Raw genomic sequence first — 20,380 nt, 5'->3', positions numbered from 1 at the left:
TCCCAGGCTGGCTCCTTGTCCCTCCGGGGGTTTTCCAGGCTCCTGAGTATACCTCTCCCCACACTGTAATTGATTTACATACGGTTTCTCCAACAAGATTTTTAGCCCGTGTCTTATTTATTTCATCTCTGTATCTCTAGTGTCTAGCACCATATCTGCTACCTTCAATGTTCGTTGAATGCATGCATGCATGCATACATGAATGAGTGAATGGAGGGGTATGGGGTTGGGGCTCTGTTGCTAGGCAGACCTTCTCGCCATCCTCTCATCTGAGAGCTCCTTCTAGTCCAAGCCACTCATGTGACAGATGGCAGAGCCTGATGGTAACTGGAGTCAGAGCCCCGGACTCAGTTCCAACTCCATCTTTTCCAGCCGTGTGCCCTTCCTTGGGCAAGTTGCTTCACCTCTCTGAATTTCTGCTTCCTCTTTTGTAACATGGGAATAGGAGCACCTCCCTGGAGGATTGTTGGGAGACGTTAGATGTACCTACTGTGATGCCTGACACATAGCATGCATAGAAGTTGACTGTGACTGGGAAAACTGAGGCGCCAACAGGTGATGTGACTTGCTGAAAGTCATGCAACAATTGAGAATCACCTCTCGGGCTAGGACTCTGCCCTACATGTGGTTCCTCCCTCTGGGCTCACCCCCGTGCTCAACCAGCCAGCCCCCTGCCCAGGGAATGGCTGCAGCAGAGGAGTGTGGTAAGACCTGAGGAGCTGTGGGTTGACGAAGGAGAGCAGGTCCTGGATCAGATTGAAGCAGGAGCTGATGAGCAAGGTGGGGCCAAAGGTGACCACCATGGCCTTCAGGAAGGAGGGCTCTTGGGGCCGGGCCTGGCCCCCCAGCAGCACGTCGTCCTCACCGGAGACCTTGTTCCCGAATGCCACCTCAGTCTTGTGTCTGCTCCAAGGAGGAAGAAGCAGCCAGTAGGAATGGGCACGTGGGCACCCAGAACACAAGGGTAGGGCTGCACTGGCCAGAAGGAGGGGAGGGGGGACTGCTTTCTTGACTTTCAGAACTGGGAGGGGACAGGCATGACCTGCCAGCTGAGAATTCCCAGGTAACTCTGTCCTCAGGTGCTAGAGGGCATAGGAAAGGGTGCCCCAATTCCTACCCAAGGACTACGAAACCAGTGATTCCCAGTCTCTGGCCCTCTCCCTGAGGAGCCCTGGTGACGCAGTGGTTAAAATGCTCAGCTACTAACCAAAAGGTCAGCAGTTCGAACCCACCAGCCAGCCACTCCACAGGAGAAAGAAGTGATGATCTGCTTCCCTAAAGATTACAGCCTTGGAAACCCTGTGGGGCAGTTCTACTCTGTCCTATAGGGTCACTATGAGTTGGAATCAACTTGATGGTAATGAGTTTTGCCTCCAGATAGGAAGAGGCAGGATTGAGAAGAGGGGCTGGCCTCAGCCTTTTTCCTCTGGCCCAACCCCTCCTGAGGGAAGTCCCTGAATTCTACCCTGGGACTCAGGCCAAGTAGTGTAGTGGTAAGAACGTGACCTCTGGGGCCAGACAGCTGGGTGCCACCTGTTTCTGCCACCACCAACAAAGAATCTTTGGGGATGTCAGTAAATCTCTGTGCCTCAGTGTTCCCAGCTATAACATGGAGCTAAATGAACCTACACTGTAGGACTGTTGAGAGATTAAATGAGTTAGGGTCATGCCTAGGACAGAGTAAGTGCTCCAAAAGGGTCAGCCTTTCTCCTGCCCTCGGGAGAGCTGGGGAGAACCTGCCCCACCCAGGCCTGAGTTTCCCACCTAATGCCCGTGATGTTGTTGTGTGCCATTTCAACTCATAGTGACCCTATAGGACAGAGGAGAACTGCCCCAGAGGGTTTCCTAGGCTGTCGTCTTTATGGGAGGAGATCATCAGGTCTTTTCTCCCATGGAGCAGCTGGTGAGTTTGAACCACTGACATTTTGTTAGCAGCCAAGCACTTAACCATCAGGACTCCTCAACGGTCCTGAGAAATCACTTGTGCCTGCTCTTCTCACCTCCCCAGCCATGTGACCATCCCAGGTCTACCAGCCTCCGTTTCCCCATTGGCAGGGACCCAGGGTCTACGAAGGAGCCGGGGTAGAGGGGGCATGCTGACATGAGGAGGGGCTCACCGCGCTGCCTGCCTTTGCTGCTTCTTCCACGCCTCCAGCAGCCGCTGCACCACCATCTGGGAGGTGTCTTCCTCATTCAGGGACCAGAGGTCCTTCTCTTCTAGAGGGCGGCGGTAGCCAAGAATGGCCATGCTAGGGTGGGAAGGTGGGGGTGGGCAGCAGCCCCACAGAGGGTCAGAGTTTAGCCACTGGGAGCTGGGCACCAGTGTCCAGACCCCCAAATCGCCCAAGAAGCATGGCTCTAATGGGTCTCCAGAAAGGAGGGTTCCCCTAGGGTGCTGTGACCAAGGGTTATCTCCTTAGTTCCCATAGTGAGTAGGTTGTAGGCCACCCACTGCCACTCTTCTGAAGCTTTCTGCCTCTGGTCCCTTTCCTCCTCCTCCCCAGACACCTCAGCTCCCCAGGGCCTGGTGATTGAATCCATACTGGGCTGGGCCCTGGGCTGAGGCTGAGCCAGTGGATTCAGCCCAAGCCTCAGATGCTTCCTCCATACAATGCAGTTAATGAGCTGTCATGCAAGTCACAGACACAATTATCCTGCTCAAGCCACTCTGAGGGGCAGCCAAGGAGATAACAAGCTGCAAGCTTACCTGAGACTGAAGAGCTGGGGACTAATTACCATCTCCTTCCAGCCCCTGGCCTGTCCCCTGTGGTCTGCCAGATGCAGAACTAGCCTGCAGCCTGGGATTGGATCTGGGCCAGGCCCAGCCTCTGCACTCAACCCCCAGGCCCAAACAGACACATCTCCCCACCCTGCCCCATGCCTATGGGGGTGGGGATCCAGATAGGAGGACCACCCAGGCCCAACTCATCAGGCCCCTGGACTTCTGAACTTCTGGCCTGATTGCCTTCTTCCCTCTCACCTCCTCCCTCCCCTCCTCCCTCTGGTCCAGGCTGAAGGAAAAGCCAACTCACTTTGTGAACCACCAGAAAGACAAGCGGGAGAGGAAGCCTGCGCTGGCCTCTGGGCAGGGGTTCTAGAAGGTGAGAGAGTGGGACAGGAGGACTCAGGAGTGCCTACCACCCTCTCAAAGAAGAGTGGCCCCTCATTCTTTCCTGCTCCTAGCCCCAGTTTACAGACTACAGGGGTGACATCTCTCCCAGGCACCACCCTTGGAAGGTCCTGGAAGGGATAGGTATTGTTGGTAAGGGCTGGGCTGAGGAGTAAGCTTTGGAACCAGATGAATATCCCTTAGATGAGATACCCACTACCACCCGGCCTCCATGGTAAACTCACAGGGTCGACATTCTTTGGGGAGAAAAATGGTGGCTTCTCTCTGAAGCAGGACAGGATGAGGGCAGAAAGCACCAGGGCAAAGTAGATATAGAAGGTGGTGAAGCGGAAGGGGTCAGAGACCCTGCCCTGGAAAGGAGAATGGAGACGGGCAGCAGAGACTCCAGGGAACCCTGAGTTAGCAGTCCCAGCCCTGGAGAGCTTCGAGGCATCAGGCTCCTGGGATAGAGGCAGCACCCGAGGGGCCTCTGGGTCACCCACGCAGAGGATTCTGAGAGATGGGGGGGTGTAATGGGGGCTGCTGCTCAGTGAGGACTTGCCCTGTGCCAGGCACTGTGCCAAGCACTTTATGAACATTATCTTGTCGAACGCTGACAACGACCTATAAGTACTTTTTTTTCCTTCCATTTTAATCATGTTTAAGCGTACATTTCAGCGACACTAATACCATTCAGTCATCACCAACGTAGGTACTCTTATGATACCCATTTTGCAACTGAACAAACCGAGGCTCGAAAGGATTCAGCAACTTGCCCAAGACCACCCAGGGAGTAAGTAGACTGTTTAGAACCTGTGCTCTTAGCTCTTAGACTTGCCTGCCTCCCCCTGAGATGGAGAAATGGGGAGGCACTAGATTGATCGGAACCCCCAATGTCCTATACCTCCACTCCCTCCCCCTACCCCACCACCACCAGGTGACCATTTCCTCTGATGAAGATCAAGAGAAAGACCAAGAGCTGAGGAAGGTGGGAAGGAAAGGGGAGAACAAGAAAGTGGGGCTTCTGGGTAAGCCAGACTATTCATGGATGCCTGTATACATTCATTTGTGATACACATATTGAATGACACCCATGTCAGACGGAGCACTTGGTGGTGGTGGTGGCTAGAGAGCAGCCCCGGCACTCCCACAAGCCCAACAGTGGCAGAGACTTTGCTCCATTCCCCTGTGTTATACTGGTCCTGCCCCCTCTCCTCCACCCTGGCCTCTTTTCCCTCAGAGATGTGACAAGTGGGAACAACACTGTGAAAAGAACTGGGCAGAAGAGGGGAGCCAGTGAGGGCAGAGTAGAGAAGCCTGGGACCCAGCAATAACCCTGAGCCCTGAGGTCATCCCCCTAGACAGGGGTGGACCTGGCAGGGCGCCCCTCGCCCCGACCCTTTACCTCTGCCATGGCCAAAAGGATCTTGGATCGGAAGGGGACGATGGCGCAGAGCACACACAGGAACCAGAAGATGATGAGGACCCCCGAGGACTGTACCCCTCTCAGCCGCTCGTGCTGGATCAGCAGGGTGGCCAGCAGCTGTGCAAGAGTGCAGGGGAGGCCCAGCCAGAGCACACGCATCTGGGTCTGCCTCCATTTCTTCCCACCCCAAATGGCCTGATATTTCCAGGGTCACCCTCATCCTCTCCCTGCTCCTAAGAGGTACAGCCCTTCTCTTCAGAGTCCATGGTCCCCCCATCACAATCCCACATACCAACTGCAGACCCTCCCTCACCCAGCTTCCCAGGCCCCACACTGACCATGGTGATCCCCACCACCAAGGGGGTGACAAAGAAGATGGGGGCAGGGGCCCAGCCGTGGACCAAGTCATGGAAGGAGTAGAAGAGGTCCGCCCAGGAGACACACCACAGCAGGACGCCCAGGGCCTATAGACAGGGCACACGTTGCAGCCCCCTTCCCAGAGGCAAGAACAGCCCCAGCTTGGGAGGAGCCTTGGCTCCTGAACCCACCACAAGGCACCAGACTGACTTGGGCCTGGCTCTTTGGCAGAGGTTAATTACCCAGCAAGCAAGTATACATAGGCTTTTCACTGTGGTGAAGAACAGGTGAAATTGTGCAGTACAGATTAGTAAGTAAACACAATTAAGCCCATGTGTACCTTGCTTATTGGGTAATCTGTCCTTGCTCTTTGAACTGGGAAGGATGCAGGCTGGAAGCTTCTAGGGGGTGGCACCAGCCTTGCTAGAAAACTTGCTTGAACTTCCCTAAGCAGGAAATATCCCAGTTGGTGGCACACCCAGCTGGCAGGCCTCCCTGGCTGGGAGCGCAGGGCAATGAAGCCAGGAAGCCTGGGGAACCGAGTCAGGCTGATGAGGGTAGTGGGCGAGGGGCTCACTGAAGCAGAATCCCCAAACCCCAGCTCCACCCTCAGAAGAGCCCTGAGTCGCATACCGTCTTGAGCCTGGAGAGGTGGGAAAGGATGATGTAGCCCCGATGGTGGTGCCGCAGGTAGAGCAGGTAGCAGGGCAGGGCAGCCCACAGGTAGATGCAGGGGGCCCAGGCCAGCAGAGAGTTCTGGAAGCAGGGTGTGAGATCGGGGTTGTCTGTGTGCAAGGACAGGTTGGAGTCCTGGGGAAAGAGGAGAACACAGGGCTAGGACAGCCTCCTGGAGGATCAGGTTCATCCATGAGGGAGATGGCTGGGCCAGAGAGAGGCAAGGATGACAGCATACTTGTGAAAGTGAGCAGGGGTGGTCCCCAGTGTGAGCTATCTGACGAGGCCATGTGGTCCACTGGGTGCCTCCGTTTCCTCATTCCCTCACCTTCTCTCTCTTATTGAGGTATAATTTATGTATGAGAAATGCATCCATTTAAAATATACAATTTGATGAGTTTTGACAACTGTATACACTCAGGAAACCACTTCCACAACAAAGATACAGAACATTGCCATCACACCAAAAGTTCCCTTTCAAGCCATTGCTGTCCATCTCTCCCTCCACCCTGGACCCACGCAACCACTGATCTGCTTTCTGTCACTCTGGATTCCCACTCTCTTTTCCTAAAAATTAACTTTTTAGTTTTATTAAAGTAATATATGTGCAAGGTTTAAGAGGCCACTTTCTCTTTAAGCCTCTCCTAGGTGAGGCGGTGGTTAAGCATTTGACTGCTGTCTTAGTCATCCAGTGCTGCTATAACAGAAATACCACAAGTGGATGGCTTTAACAAAGAGAAATTTATTTCTTTACAGTAAAGTAGGCTAAAAGTCCAAATTCAGGGAGTCAGCTCCAGAGGAAGGCTCTCTCTCTCTGCCAGCCTTCTCATCAATCTTCCCCCAGGCTAGGAGCTTCTCCACGCAGGGACCCCAGGTCCAAAGGACACACTCTGCTCCCAGCACTGCTTACTTGGTGGTATGAGGTCCCCAAGTCTCTCTGCTCACTTCTCTGTTTTATATTTCAAAGAGATTGGCTTAAGACACTACCTAATCTTGTAGATTTCATCGATATAACTGCCACTAACCCACCTCATTTCATCCTAGTGATAGGATTTACAACACATAGGGAAATCACATAAAATGGTATACAAGCACACAATACTGGGACTCATGGCCCAGCTAAGTTGACAGATATTTTGTGGGGGACACAATTCAATCCATGACATTCTTCCCTTTGGCCCCCCAAAATTCATGTCCTTGCCACAGGTAAAACATATTCACCCCATCATATCATACCAAAAGTCTTCAATCAACTCCAAGTCCAAAATCCAAAAATTCCTCTTCACCTGTGAAATCTAGAATACAAGTCATCTGCTTCCAAAGGTACAATAGCAGAACAGAAAGGTACAATGGTACAAGCTAGACATTTCCATTACAAACAGGAGGAATCGGAGGGACAGGAGGCATAACAGGCACCATGCCAGTCAGCAGAACACATTACATTAACCCTCAAGGCTTGAAAATAATCCTCTCTTCTCTGAGACAATTTACACAATGGCCTTGCCCTCCAGTGCCTAAACAGCCACTAATCTGTTTTCTGTTTTTATAGATTTGCCCATTCTGACATTTTATATTAATGGGATCATATAATATGTGCCTTTTGTGTCTGTTTTTTTTTTTTTTTTTGCATTTTGCATGTTTTCAGTGTTATAACATGTATCACTTCTTTTTTTGCTGAATAATATTCCATTATATGGATATACCACATTTTGTTTATCCATTCATTCATTGATGGACTTTTGGGCTATTTCCACCTTTTAGCTATTATGAATAATGTTGCTATAAACATTTTTGTGTACAAGGTTTTGTGTGGACATATGTTTTCATTTCTTTTGCGTATACCTCGGAGTGAAATTCCTGGTCATATGGTTGTTGTTAGTTGTCATTGAGTTGTTTCCAATTCATGGCGACGCCAAGTGTGCGGAGTGGAACTGCTCCGTAGGGTTGTGGGCTTTCAGAAGCAGATCGCCAAGCTGGTCTCCCGAGGTGCCTCTTGGTGGATTCGAGCCGTCAACCTTTTGGCTAATTGTCAAGGTGTTAGCTGTTCACCCAACACCCAGCAAGTCTGGTCATATGGTAACTCTTTGTTTAGCCAAACTCTCTTGATGTTTTAGAGCCAGGCACTAAAAGCTGTGGAGGCAGAGACTGCTGGCTGTTGGGCTTCTCTGTAGAGTGATCAACTAGGTCCTTTTGGGAAGACCCCTGCAAACTGGCAGAATCTGCAGGTCTTTCTCCTGGGCCCAAGTATGGGAAGAGGGTTGAAGTTTCCATCAGTCAGTCTGGAAATTTGCATTTAACTCAACAGAATAACCTGGTGTTCTTCTGTGGGGGTGGCTGAGTGTTTGCCTGGCTTTTGGAGGGGCTGGAGGAGTAGCCTGGGTGTTTAACTTCTCCTTACACAGTCTTCCAACCACTTCTTGCATTTAGCCCTCCAGTTCCTGAGCTTTTCTAGATTCTGCATCTGTTTCAGTTTCAGCGGCCTCCCCTCTTCTACAATGGTTATCACTCCTCCGCCTGCTTTCCACCTTCCAAAAGTATGGAGATATCTCCTCTGCTGTTGTCTCCTCTCCTCTCCTCTTTGTCCTTGTGGGCGTATATGTTTTTATTCCTTACTGTCATTTTAGGAGAATTTCAGGAAAGAACAGGAATAAAGTCATGTGTTCAATCCACCCTATGTAACCAGAAGTCCTTCTGTCAAATTAAATGGGCCCCTTTCAGGCTTTATTCAGGACCTTCCTGTAACAGGGTGGGCTTTCTTCCATCCTCTAGAACCTCCTCTTTTCTAGGCCTCCTTGGTCCTCTACTAGTATTCCTTTCTGTCTCCTCTTCTTCTTTCTCCTAGTGCCAGCCTGTAGACATAGACCCTGGTTGCTTCCCAACAATGCTCATAGTGTGTACTAAGGAGCCTCAAATACATGTCAACAGCTCCAATCCTGCCCTAAGCCTCAGCACCCACTTCCTGCTGCCTCTTGACTTCCCCATTTGTCCTCGGGCACTTCACATTCAATACCCCTCAAACCCAGCTTGACCACTCCCTGCCAAGACCAGCCATCCTATGGCCTTGCTTGCCTCTGCTGAGGGCACCACCGATCTTCCCGTCACCTAGAGGCCCATGAAGGCACCAGATCCTGTTGATTCTTGGTGGAGTCAAGACAGCAACCCGACTTGTGTTTGAGTCTTGGCCCCACTGCTTCCAAGCTCTGTGACTTTGGGCAAGGTGCTAAACCTTTCACCAAACTGCGCCTTGGTTTCTTTATCGGTAATATTGGGATTATAAAACCTCCCACCTGTTCCCTCCTATGCAGTCCCTCAACTGTCTTACTGGCCCAGGCCCTTACCTCGTCATGGGCAATTGCAATGAGGTTCTGGTCCCTTCCCTTCTAGTGCCCTGGGGACCCAAATCCCTGACTTATTCTCTTGGTCTTTCCCTTGCTCCTGGTCATGTCTTCTTGGTCTCCTTGCCCATTCATTACTCCTCTGGTGTCAGAGGGCCCCAAGGCTCAGTCCTTTCCTCTCTGCATCACCTTCTTTATCTGCAATCTCCTTGGTGATCTCACCAGTCTCATAAGAGTATGCCACCTACATGTCAAAGACTCCCTAGTTCATCTTTCCAGTCCACCACGTTCCAAATCCTTGATTATATGTCTAACTGCCAACTAGACATTTCCACTCCACACTACAATGCCCAACAAGGACATGCACAATGTCCTCCTCAGGAAGCCTCTCTGGGCACCCTAGTCTTTTCCTTTAAGGCCATGGCAGGCCACTTAAGTGACTGTTACCTGAGGCTAATAGGGCCCCTGTGTTTTAGTGGCATTTTATTATAGCACTTACACAGTCATTACCTGGTTGTTGTCTCAGGGCAATTTCCAGAGGTAGGTGGGACGGGATGGTTAAACTCAATTTACAAAAAGAGAAAGCAGGGTCCTCCTGCTTTGCCAACAGGTTCACAGACTCTTGGCAGGATGGAGAAGGGACTGGCACCCAGGCCTGTGACGCCAAGCTGGGGTTTGTCCCCACCCCATGCTGCCTGCCTGGACCTACACACGTGAACAAATCATCTCTCAAACAGCAACATGAGCTCTGGAGCAGACACTGTGTCCTCTAGCTCTTGGTATCCTGTCCCACACTGTCCAACTCCCAGCACAGTACCGGCTGCCTAGAAGTGATCCAGAAATGGTCTGTCCATTGACTGGCAAGAGAGTGAGGGGAAGGGGGGAGCCTGGGCTCAAGGGCATGACAGGGAATCACCATGTGGGTGTGCAAGCACATGACATGGGAGGCAGGCAGGGAGTGGGCACAAGAAGAACCTAACCCCCATGCAAAGGACCTGATATGGCTGTGCCATTTTGAGCCAGGTGACGGGCGATCTCCTTCAACTCTCTGAACCTCAGTCTCCATGTGTGAGTAATGGGAGCAACAACAGCATCCCAGCTGCCTCCCCACAGGGAAGCGAATGAGCAGCAAAGCACCTTGATGCAAACAGAGCAATGCTTGAGGAAGCAGAGATGGAGCACTAGGCTGCTGTGACCTTGTGCTGCAGCAACAACTGAGAGGTGTTGGATCGTAAGGACCCAGATGGCTGTTTTGCCCCCTGGGGCAGGTCCAGCCTCAGCTCTTTTCCTTCACATGACCATTTCCCAGTTGGGCAGAGCCCTTTCCAGAAAGCAGGGGGCACCCGCCCATGCCTGTGCCCTAGCCCATTCACCCCAGAACTCTTGTTAGGGCATGTACGGGACATGTCATATGCAACATGTCCAGGACTAAATTCCTAACATCTCCTCTCCTCCACACCTAGACCTGCTGCACCCCAGCCTCCCCACCTCCGTGGATGGCAATACCTCCCTCCCAGACACCCAGGCCAGAATCCTTGAGCCAGCTACCCCTCAGCAAATCCTGTCTGCTCTACCTTCAAAATATTAGGTAGAACTATATGAAACTGCTGTATTCGACTGTTCTTGTCTATCAAAAAGAAACTCCACTCAGAATCTGACCACCATCCCACCTCCACTCTCTCATCTGCCTAGACTGTTGCCTTAGCCTCCTCTCTGGTCTTCCTGCTTCCACCGCCGCCACTCACCCCTTCTGTCTTTTCCAACACACCAACCAAAGAGAGATCTTTTTGAAACCTAAGTTAGACCGTGTCACTCCTCTTGTTAAAACCCTCCCAGGGCTCCCCATTCGCTCAGTGTTAATGCCGAAATCCCCACGTGGCTTGCAAGGCCCTTGTTATCTACTCCCCCCACCTCACCCCCCCACTCCCCTCACTCCCTGAGCCCCAGCCCCCTGGCCTCCATGCTGGTCCTCAAGCACTCCAGGCCTGCTCCTCGGGGCAGCGGCACTGTCCGCCAGATAGCCACATGCCTCACTCCCTCAACGCCTGCAAGTTCTTGCTCAGGTCTCACCTCTGCATGGTGGTCCACTATGACCTTCCTAAGTAAAACTATAACTCGCCCCCACTCTGTCCCTGCAGCTCCACCCTCTCAGTCTGTTTATTGCACCCTTAGCCCTTATCACCTTCTATCCTACTACATAATTGACTTGTTTATTATGTCTACTGGCTTTCTGTTTCCTCCCATTAGAATAGGAGCTCTGGTGGCACAGTGGTTAAGAGCTCGGCTGCTAGCCAAAAGGTCAGTGGTTTGAACCCACCAGCCCTTCCACAGGAGAAACATGTGGCAGTCTATTTCCATAAAGAGTTGTGGCCTTAGAAGCCCCGTTGGGCAGTTCTGCTCTGTCCTATAGGGTTGCTACAAGTCAGAATTGACTCTACGGCAGTGGGCTCCCATTAGAATACATGCTCCGTGAGGGCAGGTTTGTAGGTTCTGTTTACCATAGTATTCCCCACTGCCTAGAACAGTGCCTAGCATAGAGAAGAAACTAAGTATGTATTAATTGAACGAACGAATGAACGAATGGAGGGCACCGCCCAAGCTCCAGCTTCTGCAGCTGTGTGCCCAGGAGCACTGCGTACTCTCTCTCCAACACCAAGGCCACAGTCCTTGACACCCAAGGGAGCCTTCAACCCAAACAAAGTTAAGTGTACAATGAAGGTGAGGCAGTCCGTGGAGGTCATTCCTGAACCCTACAATGCTCCTGCAGTGTGCAGAGCAGGATGGATGATATCCTCTCAAGGGCCCCCTACCATCCCCATCTCAACAGCACTAGCTTAGAGGCAGGAGCTGGCCCACAGCCCGCTCCCCTGCTGTCATGCATTCAGTTTCCACAGCAATGACAGTTTCCTTAATAATGCAATTACGCAGCTGGATGGGGCTGATAAGGTAGAAGGTTCAGCGCCCAGAATGGACCGTACAGGAGATGCCCCTCTGTGGGCACCACTGCTGAAATCCCTGCAGACCCAGGCAGGTGGCAGGCAAAGGGGGACCCCAGGCCTTCTGCCCAAGCCCTGCCCATGCTCTGCCAGGGCCTTCCCAGCCTCCCTGGGCCCCAGGCCTGTTGACAGCTCTGTCATGAAAAGAGTAATTACTTCCTTAATCCTCAGGGGAGAGGGCGGGAGCACCAGTGTCTGGCAACTCCTGAGGTCACAGATTGTCAGCAGAAAGGGACTGCTGACAAGATCATTTATCTCAGTGGAAATGGAGGTCTAGAAAGGGCAAGGGCCCACTCTGATTGCACCGAGGCTGGGACAGGACAACCGGAAGTCCTCAGCAGGCTGTGCTGGCCAGTCTCTGCTTCATAGACTCAAATAACCCATCTGCACCTGGATGGGGTCATGCCAGCCAACAACAACTTTGGTTAATTGAGCACCACTGTGTACCAAGAGGAGTCCCTGGGTGGTGCAAACGATTAAGCACTCAACCACCAACTGAGAGGTTAGCCATATGAACCCATCCAGAGGTGCCTGGCAAGAAAGGCCTGGCAATGTACTTCTGAAAGGTCACAGCCTTGAAAACCGTATGGAACACAGGAGCTCAGTGCTATTCTACATCACATGGGGTCACCATGAGTTGGAATCAACTCAACAGCAACTGGTTTGCCAGGATCAGCATTTAATGTTCATGACAGCTGAGGCCCATGGCCAGAGAGGCACCTGCCCAAGTTCACACAAGCTGACCCAGGCAGTCTAACTCCAGAGTGCTAGCCCCTGACCACTGTGTACACAGGCACTTTCTTCGTACCCCACAGGGTTCCAGCATGACACCCCACCTTAGGCAGAGGACACGTGCACCCAGAGCACCTGAAACATTAAAAACCTTTTTATCTGAACTGTGCAACCCCCCCTCAAATCACCTCCTTTTTGCAGTTCCCATCACAGATTTGAGTAAAGGGATTGCCATCTCCTGGGTAAGAGACCAGCTGGGCTCTGGGAGCTGGTAAATTAGGAACCTGAATATCCAGTTAGGATGAGAAATCCAATCCGAGGGCTAAGCCCTCATTCCCACCGCCCATGCCACCCTCAGCCAGCACCATCCCTGGACCCACTGCCAGAAACAGAAATAGCTTCAGGTGGGAGTGAGGAGAGGCCCAGCCACCTCAGCAGTGGTGCATCCATGCCTCCCCCACTCCCCCCAGGGGTCCTATCCCACCTGTCACCCCTGGGACATCCCACCAGGGAGAGATGGACACAGTCCAGGTGCTCTGGTGAGTAAGCTGGAAGACCCACTGGGACCTCCCTCCCTGGGGGCCAACTCCAAGGTCCAAGACCATTTCACTATCTGGGATCAGCAGGCCAGCTTGGCACAGTTCCCTCCCAAATGCCACTTCCCTGACTCACTTCCTTCCCCGAGACTCTGGCCCCTGAGACTCAGACTGACCCAGGATGTGGGGGAGAAGCAGGGCTGGGGAGAAGCCAGTCTGGGGTCACAGGGACCAAATCCCCCAGCCAGAAGCCAGGGGCATAGAGCTCAAAACTGGCCAGCACCTGCTTCTCCCACCCCTAGGTGGGATGGAGGGAGGGAATTCTCAAGGTCCTGGCCTGGCAGGAGAGTCCCAGAGTGGTGCGAATGGCTAATGTGCCTGGCTGCTAACTGTTAAGTTAGAGGTTCGAGTTCACCCAGAGGTGCCTCAGAAGAAAGGCCTGGTGATCTACTTCCAAAAAATCAGCCATTGAAAACCCTATGGAGCACAGTTCTACTCTGACACACATGGGGTCGCCATGAGTCAGAATCAACTTGAAGGCAACCTTTTTTTTTTTTTTTTTGGCCTGGCACCCACCTGCCTTTGTCAGTTTCCCCGCAGCTGTGCATGCCACTGCCTCCATCTGAGAGTCAAAACATATTGAAATTGGAGCCTTGTTCATTACTCACATGTTTGGATGAGCACCTACTCATGCTGGGCGATGATCCAGGAAGATACCCGGGAGACCCTGCCACCAAGGAGCCCTAAAGTTTGGAGGGTCCTAACCTCAGCCCCCAAGCTGGAGGCTCATCCTCTCAGAGCCACCAGTGAACAACCCCAGACCTGAAAGGGACCCCAGAGTCCACCTAAGTTCAGCTGGAGCCCAGAGAGGGAGAGTGACTTTCCCAAGGTCATACAGCTAGTAAGTGGCAGAGTCAGGACAAGCTAGAACATACTTTGCTCGAGGCCTAGGGAGCTCAGCCTGTGAGGAACCAGGGCTTTGCCACTCTCTGGGACAGTAAACAGCCAAGGGGCAGTGAGGGTGTCTTCTCCACTCAAGCCTGACCAGTGGGAGACCTATGGGCTCTACCAAGAGGTGCTTCTAGGTAGGCTGCACGTCTAGAGCAGGTAGAGAACCAAGAAAGGGAGAACCTGGAAATCTTAAAAGAAGGAACTGGCCAATGTCCCATCACCCACACCTTCCCTCTTCCCAGTTGTCACAGAATCTCAGGGTAGGGACCCACCTCCTTCTCTGGTTTGAATGCCCCCTCCAGCATCCCTACCTAGGGATCACTAAGCATGTGCTTACACACCCCTGGTGACAGGGAGTTCACTACTTCTCAGGCAGTCAATGCCATCTTTGGACAGCTCTGATGGCCAGATCCTTGTGCTTTAGGGGTTGACATCAGCCTCTCAGGAGGTGCCCAGGGCCATCAGATCAAGGCTAATTCTACAAACAGATCAAGACTCCCTGAGGGTGAGTACTCCCAGACCCTGGCACTGTGCACTCCCTTCACCACCCCGGGTGCTCTGCAGCCTCTATTGCTCACAACAGAGAATAATTCTCCAAGCTGGGGACAGCAGGACTGAGTTAAGGGTCACTACCGCCTCCTTTGTTCTGGAGGCATCTCTGGCCTCATGATCCCTGGGCAGCTGGGTCACACAGTTCACTCATTTGAAATTTATTTCCGTGGAAACCCCAAAGGCATTCTCAGAAAAGCTGGTAACTTGCCTGTAAGAGGGTAGAGGTGAGAAAGATTCAAAGAGTAATAAAGCATTCACCCAGTGTCCGGTGAGTGATCTTGGGTCTCTCATTTGCGGGTTTAGCTGCGGCCAAGGTTGATGATTTCAGCCAGGATCAGCCCCCTGTTCTCCAACAGTGGAAATGGCAGCCCCAAGATCAACAATCCTGCTGGCCCACTTCTTACAGGTCTTACCAGTCCTAACATCCCCTTCTAACCTCATTTCTCTTTTTCTTCCCTCCTCTTGCCAGGGAATATCAGGACCTACCACCCGTGGCGAGTTTTCTAGACCTCAAAATCGGTTCACATTCTGTACCTACCTTGTTTGATCCCCACAATTTTGTGAGGTGGGTAGGAGGAAGGTTATTTTCCCATTTTACCGCTAAAGAAACTGAGGCTCTGAGGGTAGGCTAGTGAAAGTCTTGGTTAACAAGTGGCCCGGAGGTGCTTGAACCCTCCATCCCATCCTTTTCATTCCTTGCTCAGGAACTTCCTAGCTGCCCTGAACCACTTCCCACAAGGTGGGTCACCTGCAGGGAAAAGATTCAGGGACAGGTGTTCCTGAATACTATGCAATGCAAATGAGATGCAAAGTAGCACACAAATGAGTAGCCTAGAGCTCTAGGCCCTCTGGGTAACTAAGCTATGGCTGGGGCTCCAGCCTCCCTGTCTCAGACCCTCCCTTGTCTCATGTGGAAACCCTCAGGAGAAGAGGTCCACCCTTGCAACTGGGAACCTTCCTGCTTTCTCCCCAACCCATCCCCAGTCACCACAGGCTGGGTGCAGCCTGGAACTAGTTTTCTGGAGCCAAGAGAATAACGTGGAGGACAGAGGGTATTTGGACGCTGGGGTGAGGAAGAGTAGTAGTCATCTGAGGAATCCCAGCAGAGATCCCACAAACATCTGTCAAGGACTTCAAAGAAGGCATTCATCCCTTGGATTGAATACAGATAAGCTGACTCTCACTGACACTAACATCCCCAGAGGAGGTACAGTTCATGAGCAGCAAGCAATTCAGGGGCCGGGGGGCCCAGAGGCCCAAGGGTGCATCACTAGGTAATGGCAATGTTGGAATTGTATCCCAGGGGTCCTGCTCCCCAGTCCAGCACTCTGCAACTGATTGTCATGTGACTTTGGCAAATCTATTCTCTCCCTGGGCCTCAGTTTCCTCAGATTTACAAAGAGGGGCTAAATGCTCCAAGCCCTAATCTCTGACATTCTTGGATTCAACAATTGCATGGAGGAGGACTGGGCAGAGCCAAAGGGTCCCTGAGCTTGGGACAAGAACGGAGTCGTGAGTTCCCCATCTGCAGGTTTCTTGAAGCTCATCTTCTACACAGTCCTGTGCTCTCAGGGTTTAGCTGTCCACCCGGGAACAGGGGACCTTGCATTTGAGGGTTGGGCACAGCTACCCCCTTTGTTTCCAAGCCCTCTGCCTGGCCACCCCTGACACCTTGACCATGCCATAGTCACACCAGCCTGGCTTGAGCGGTCAGCGAAAAGGGAGTGCATGAGCCAAAGAGCACTGCTGGATAATCTTTAAACCTTGGTGACAAGTGACAAGGCTGGATGATGGAGCGGGTTCCTGAGGGGCTAGCCAAGAAGGGCAGTGACAGAGAAGTTGCACGTCTCAGATTAACACTTCAGTGACCCCAAGGAAAAGCAAGATTCCCAAAGACAATTTTTTTTTCTTAAGGTACTCTATTGTCCCAAGAGTCAACAAACCCAGCCCATTCCAAATATAGCCCAAGAGCATGATTCCTGACTGTATACATGTATACCTATGGACACACATGTGCACCTGCACACACATCTATGCATGCACACACCAGTGGATAATACCCATACCCACACATACAAAGGTACACGCACACCCTGCACACACACACACGTTCACACACCCACCAGGCGTAAATGTACAAATCCTCAAAATGGGACAGGTTTAGAGATGGGGGTTCACTTGAGACCAGCCTGTGCTGTGCTTCCCTGGATGACCACATTGCAGCCCCTTTAATCTGAGCCTCGTCTGTAAAACCACCACTTAACTCAAAAGGCTGCGGTGAAAATCAAGGTTGCTGCTGTGAGTAGGTTTCAGAAGCTATAAGAAAGCTCTTGGACTCTCTCCACTCAGTGTGCCTGAACCGTGCTGGGCGGCTGGGATCAGCAGCCTGAAAAGCCATCTGATTGCTTAGAAAGGGACTTGGCATAGAGTCAAAAGGCTCTCCCTTGTTCCTCTACCCCACCTCTCTCTGGGCCTCTCTTTCCCCATCTGTAAAAAGGAGAGGGTTGGACCTGGGGAATGAACTCTGGTGGCCCAATGGTTAAGTGTTTGGTTGCTAATGGTTCGAACCCACCAGCTGCTCTGTGGGAGTAAGATTGCGGCAGTCTACTTCCAAAAGATTCAGCCTTGGAAAGCCCCTGGGGCAGGTCTACTCTGTCCTATAGAGTCACTATGAGTCAGAATTGACTCAAAGAACAGGTTTTTGGATCTGGGAATACTGATGCCCCTGTACAAGTAAGTGCCTATCTCCAGAGTGGGGCCTGTCTCTCCCTCCCCAGGTCAGGGTGATAAGGATCGCCTACACTCAGACCTGCAACTAGGTGACTCTTGCCCAGAAAAGGTAGCAGGGGCCCTTTCTAGAAGAGTGGGGCCCTCCAGAGCCAGCTTTGGAAAGCACCTGGTTGAGCGGGGGCTCTGGATGCCCTGGGAGTCCCGGGACAGGCATGGGGGGTGGGCAACCGAGCCCTAGTCCATGGGGCAGGCTCCGAGGGGTCCACGAGGAATGTGGAAACGCCCCTTCTGCACCTTGCGTTTAGTGCCAAGAGAGGCCAGACAGCATGTGGGGCCACCTCCCGGCTCCAGGGTGCCATCCACTTTGCCGGCCAGAGCCTTGCGCCTGGCTTTCCTGAGCTCCTCCATGCGGCGGGGGATGGCAGGTCAAAGCACGTCCCAAACACTGCGTGGGACCTGGCTCTGGGCGGCTCCCCTTGACCCCTTCCCGGTGCCCTTTCACCCAGAAGGCAGGGGGTGCGTATCAGGCGGCACTTGGCTGTCCCCGGTCCCGCCACAGCGGCCCCCAGCCCCGCGCCTTACCCAGAACTTGGAGCCAAGCTCCCCGGAGCCGCACAGGGCGTCCATGGGGCCGACGCGCGGCGGCAAGGGTGCAGAACGTGGACGCAGGCCCGCTGGGCAGCTCCAAGCGCCGGGAGCCGCCTCCGCCCCGCGCTCCGCCCCGGCCTGCCCTGCTGAGCCCTACCCCCGGCACTCTGGGTCCGGTCCTGTCACGGCGGGTTGCGACAGCGCCTCCACGTAACTGGAGGCTCCAGCGGGAGGGACTTTGCGGGAGGGCTGAGGGTGGTGTCACTGACACAGACCGCCCCTTCGCCCTTGGGGAGCGCCCGCAGGAGAGACGCCCCCGCACAGAGACTGGGGGCGCAGAGCAGAGTTTGTTTGCAAGCGGGGAACCGGGGCACACACCGGCTCCCATCCCGGACCACTCCATGGGGTCCCGATAAGTCAGAGAAGACATGGAGAGGGACTTAGCAACCCTCCCTCCATGAATAAAATCCCGGATTAGGTCACATTCATCCCTGGATCTCAGTTTCACCATCTGTAAAATGGAAGAGCTCATGCGCTCAGGCAATCTGAAAGAATACCTTTCCCCACAAGTTAGCAGAGACAGCTGGCAGCCATCAAATCGTAATGTTCAGGTAATGTGCGCGTGTGTACCCGTATGTTTGTGTGTGTGGAGGTCCCAACCCAGATGGTGAGCCCTCCTATGGGTCTCTTAAATTGCAGCCTTCCTGAGGGTTTGTGGCTATTTGGGCCTGACACTGCAGGGCCTCTCTGTCCCTCAGCTTTCATATCTGTAAAACAGGGATAGTCATAGTACGGACCTCATCGCATTAAATGGGGAAGGTATGTAAAGCACCAAGCACCTCACAAGGCACCCAACGTTTTTAAATTCCTCCACTTCAGCCTGGCCAAGGTGGGGGATGGGCAGGTGATGCTCCAGGAAAAGCCCCACATTGGTACCTTCCACCTTTGGCTGGGACTCCACATTCCCATCTGTAAAATGGGCTTGGGACCAGTGGCCTCCAGCTCCTACTCACTCCCAGTTTGGCCATATTGGGGTCCTTCCTTTCCCCTCCCTACCACCACCTCCTGCCACTCTCTCTTCCCTAACAGGTTCCCAAAAGCCAACCTACCACTTTTTCTTGGGATTGGGAAGGAATTCTGTCCAAGGAACTCTTTCTTCAACCCATCTCTCCCCTGTTCCCCCCACCCCACCTCATCCCCACCAGCAGGATCTGCCCAGGTTCACCGTGGTGATCACTTCCTTGGCAATTGTTCTCAGGAGGAGGTATTTCCTTCCTTGGCTGCTCAGCAGCAGGTGTGGGCAGGAGTCAGCAAGATGGTGCAGGAGCAGCGACCCCTCCTGTCCCTCTGGGTCAGCAGGAAGTCACCAGAAGGGGAATTCTCTCTGGCCACTGACTATCACAACAGAGATGTGAGTGGGCACGGGTGGGCAGGGGGACCAAGGCTCCCCCTCCCCAGCAGCTGGACTGGAGGTCCTCCCCCTGCACTGGGGAAGCCCCCCAGCCCTCACTTTGACTTCCCCTTCCCCGTCACTCACTTCCCTGTCTCTGGGCAAAGCCTTTGCAAAGCTTTCACACTCCTGTCACAGTGTGCCTTTGGTTATATTTAGTTGTGAAGAGTCTGTCTTCCCTGCCAGTCTGAGAGGTCCCCAAGGGCAGGGACTGACTGAGTCACCTCCAATCCCCCCTCTCTGCTGTGGGCAGTGCCTTTTGTATACTGTGTGACCTTGACAAGCCCCTTGATGTCTCTGAGACCCAGTTTCTGGAGCATCTTGGACGAGATGCCATCTAAGGCCTCGTCCAGCCCTGATAGTCTAGGATTCCATGGCCCAAGCAGTTGGGAGTACTCCTCCACCCTCCCCAGGCCCCAGTCAGGGCTTCAGCAGCCATACCCTCCTGGTGGTTCTCACCCCTCTGCCCTTGGACTTCCCCCTCCATCTACCTATAAGCATCCTCAGCCTCCCCTCTTCTCCAGTTCCTTCTCTAGGCTTTGCAGAGGTCATAGATACCCAGATGAACCAGGGAAGCTGGCTCTGGGCTTGGGGAGATTTAGAACCCTTGGGGAGACGAGTCCGCCAAGCAGACCTCCTTCCTGGGATGGGTTGCCCAGGACCAGCCTAGGCTCCCATCCAAAGTCCTCCAGCCCGGGGCTGACCAGGCTATCCAAGAATTAGAGCTCCAGTTTGGGGCCAGGTCCTTCGGTGTTGGGGCTGAAGCCTGCCCCTTTTCTTTGGGCCCCAACCTCTTCATCTTGCCTGTGGAGTGCCATTCCCAAGCCTGAGGCACTGGGTGGGACATTTGAGATCATAACAGGGGCCCTTGGAGATCCTCAGCTTGCCCCATCTCTCTTGAGGCATTGGAGGCTCACCTCTCTTCTCTGAAGTTCTCTTCTAG

The 20,380-nt window shown here is 53.0% G+C and overlaps 1 protein-coding gene across 1 annotated transcript in view; it reads right to left on the bottom strand.

The window, feature by feature from the left end:
- ABCC3 (ATP binding cassette subfamily C member 3) overlaps positions 1-19,015 on the bottom strand; it is a 50,526-nt gene extending 31,511 nt beyond the window's left edge. Inside the window, exons 1-9 of the mRNA XM_023553386.2 lie at positions 19,001-19,015; positions 17,982-18,140; positions 5,526-5,702; positions 4,874-4,999; positions 4,515-4,652; positions 3,355-3,480; positions 3,033-3,094; positions 2,118-2,249; positions 712-903 (exon numbers count right to left, since the gene is read on the bottom strand). Of these exons, the coding sequence (XP_023409154.1) occupies positions 712-903; positions 2,118-2,249; positions 3,033-3,094; positions 3,355-3,480; positions 4,515-4,652; positions 4,874-4,999; positions 5,526-5,702; positions 17,982-18,140; positions 19,001-19,015 (1,127 nt within the window). The remainder of the gene's footprint in view (positions 1-711; positions 904-2,117; positions 2,250-3,032; positions 3,095-3,354; positions 3,481-4,514; positions 4,653-4,873; positions 5,000-5,525; positions 5,703-17,981; positions 18,141-19,000) is intronic.
- Positions 19,016-20,380: the final 1,365 nt, after the last annotated feature.

The sequence above is a fragment of the Loxodonta africana genome, chromosome 18 (assembly GCF_030014295.1).
Source record: "Loxodonta africana isolate mLoxAfr1 chromosome 18, mLoxAfr1.hap2, whole genome shotgun sequence".
NCBI lineage: Eukaryota > Metazoa > Chordata > Mammalia > Proboscidea > Elephantidae > Loxodonta > Loxodonta africana.
The sequence above is the reverse complement of the archived record's forward strand: the minus strand, read 5'-3'. Positions and strand labels throughout refer to the sequence as shown.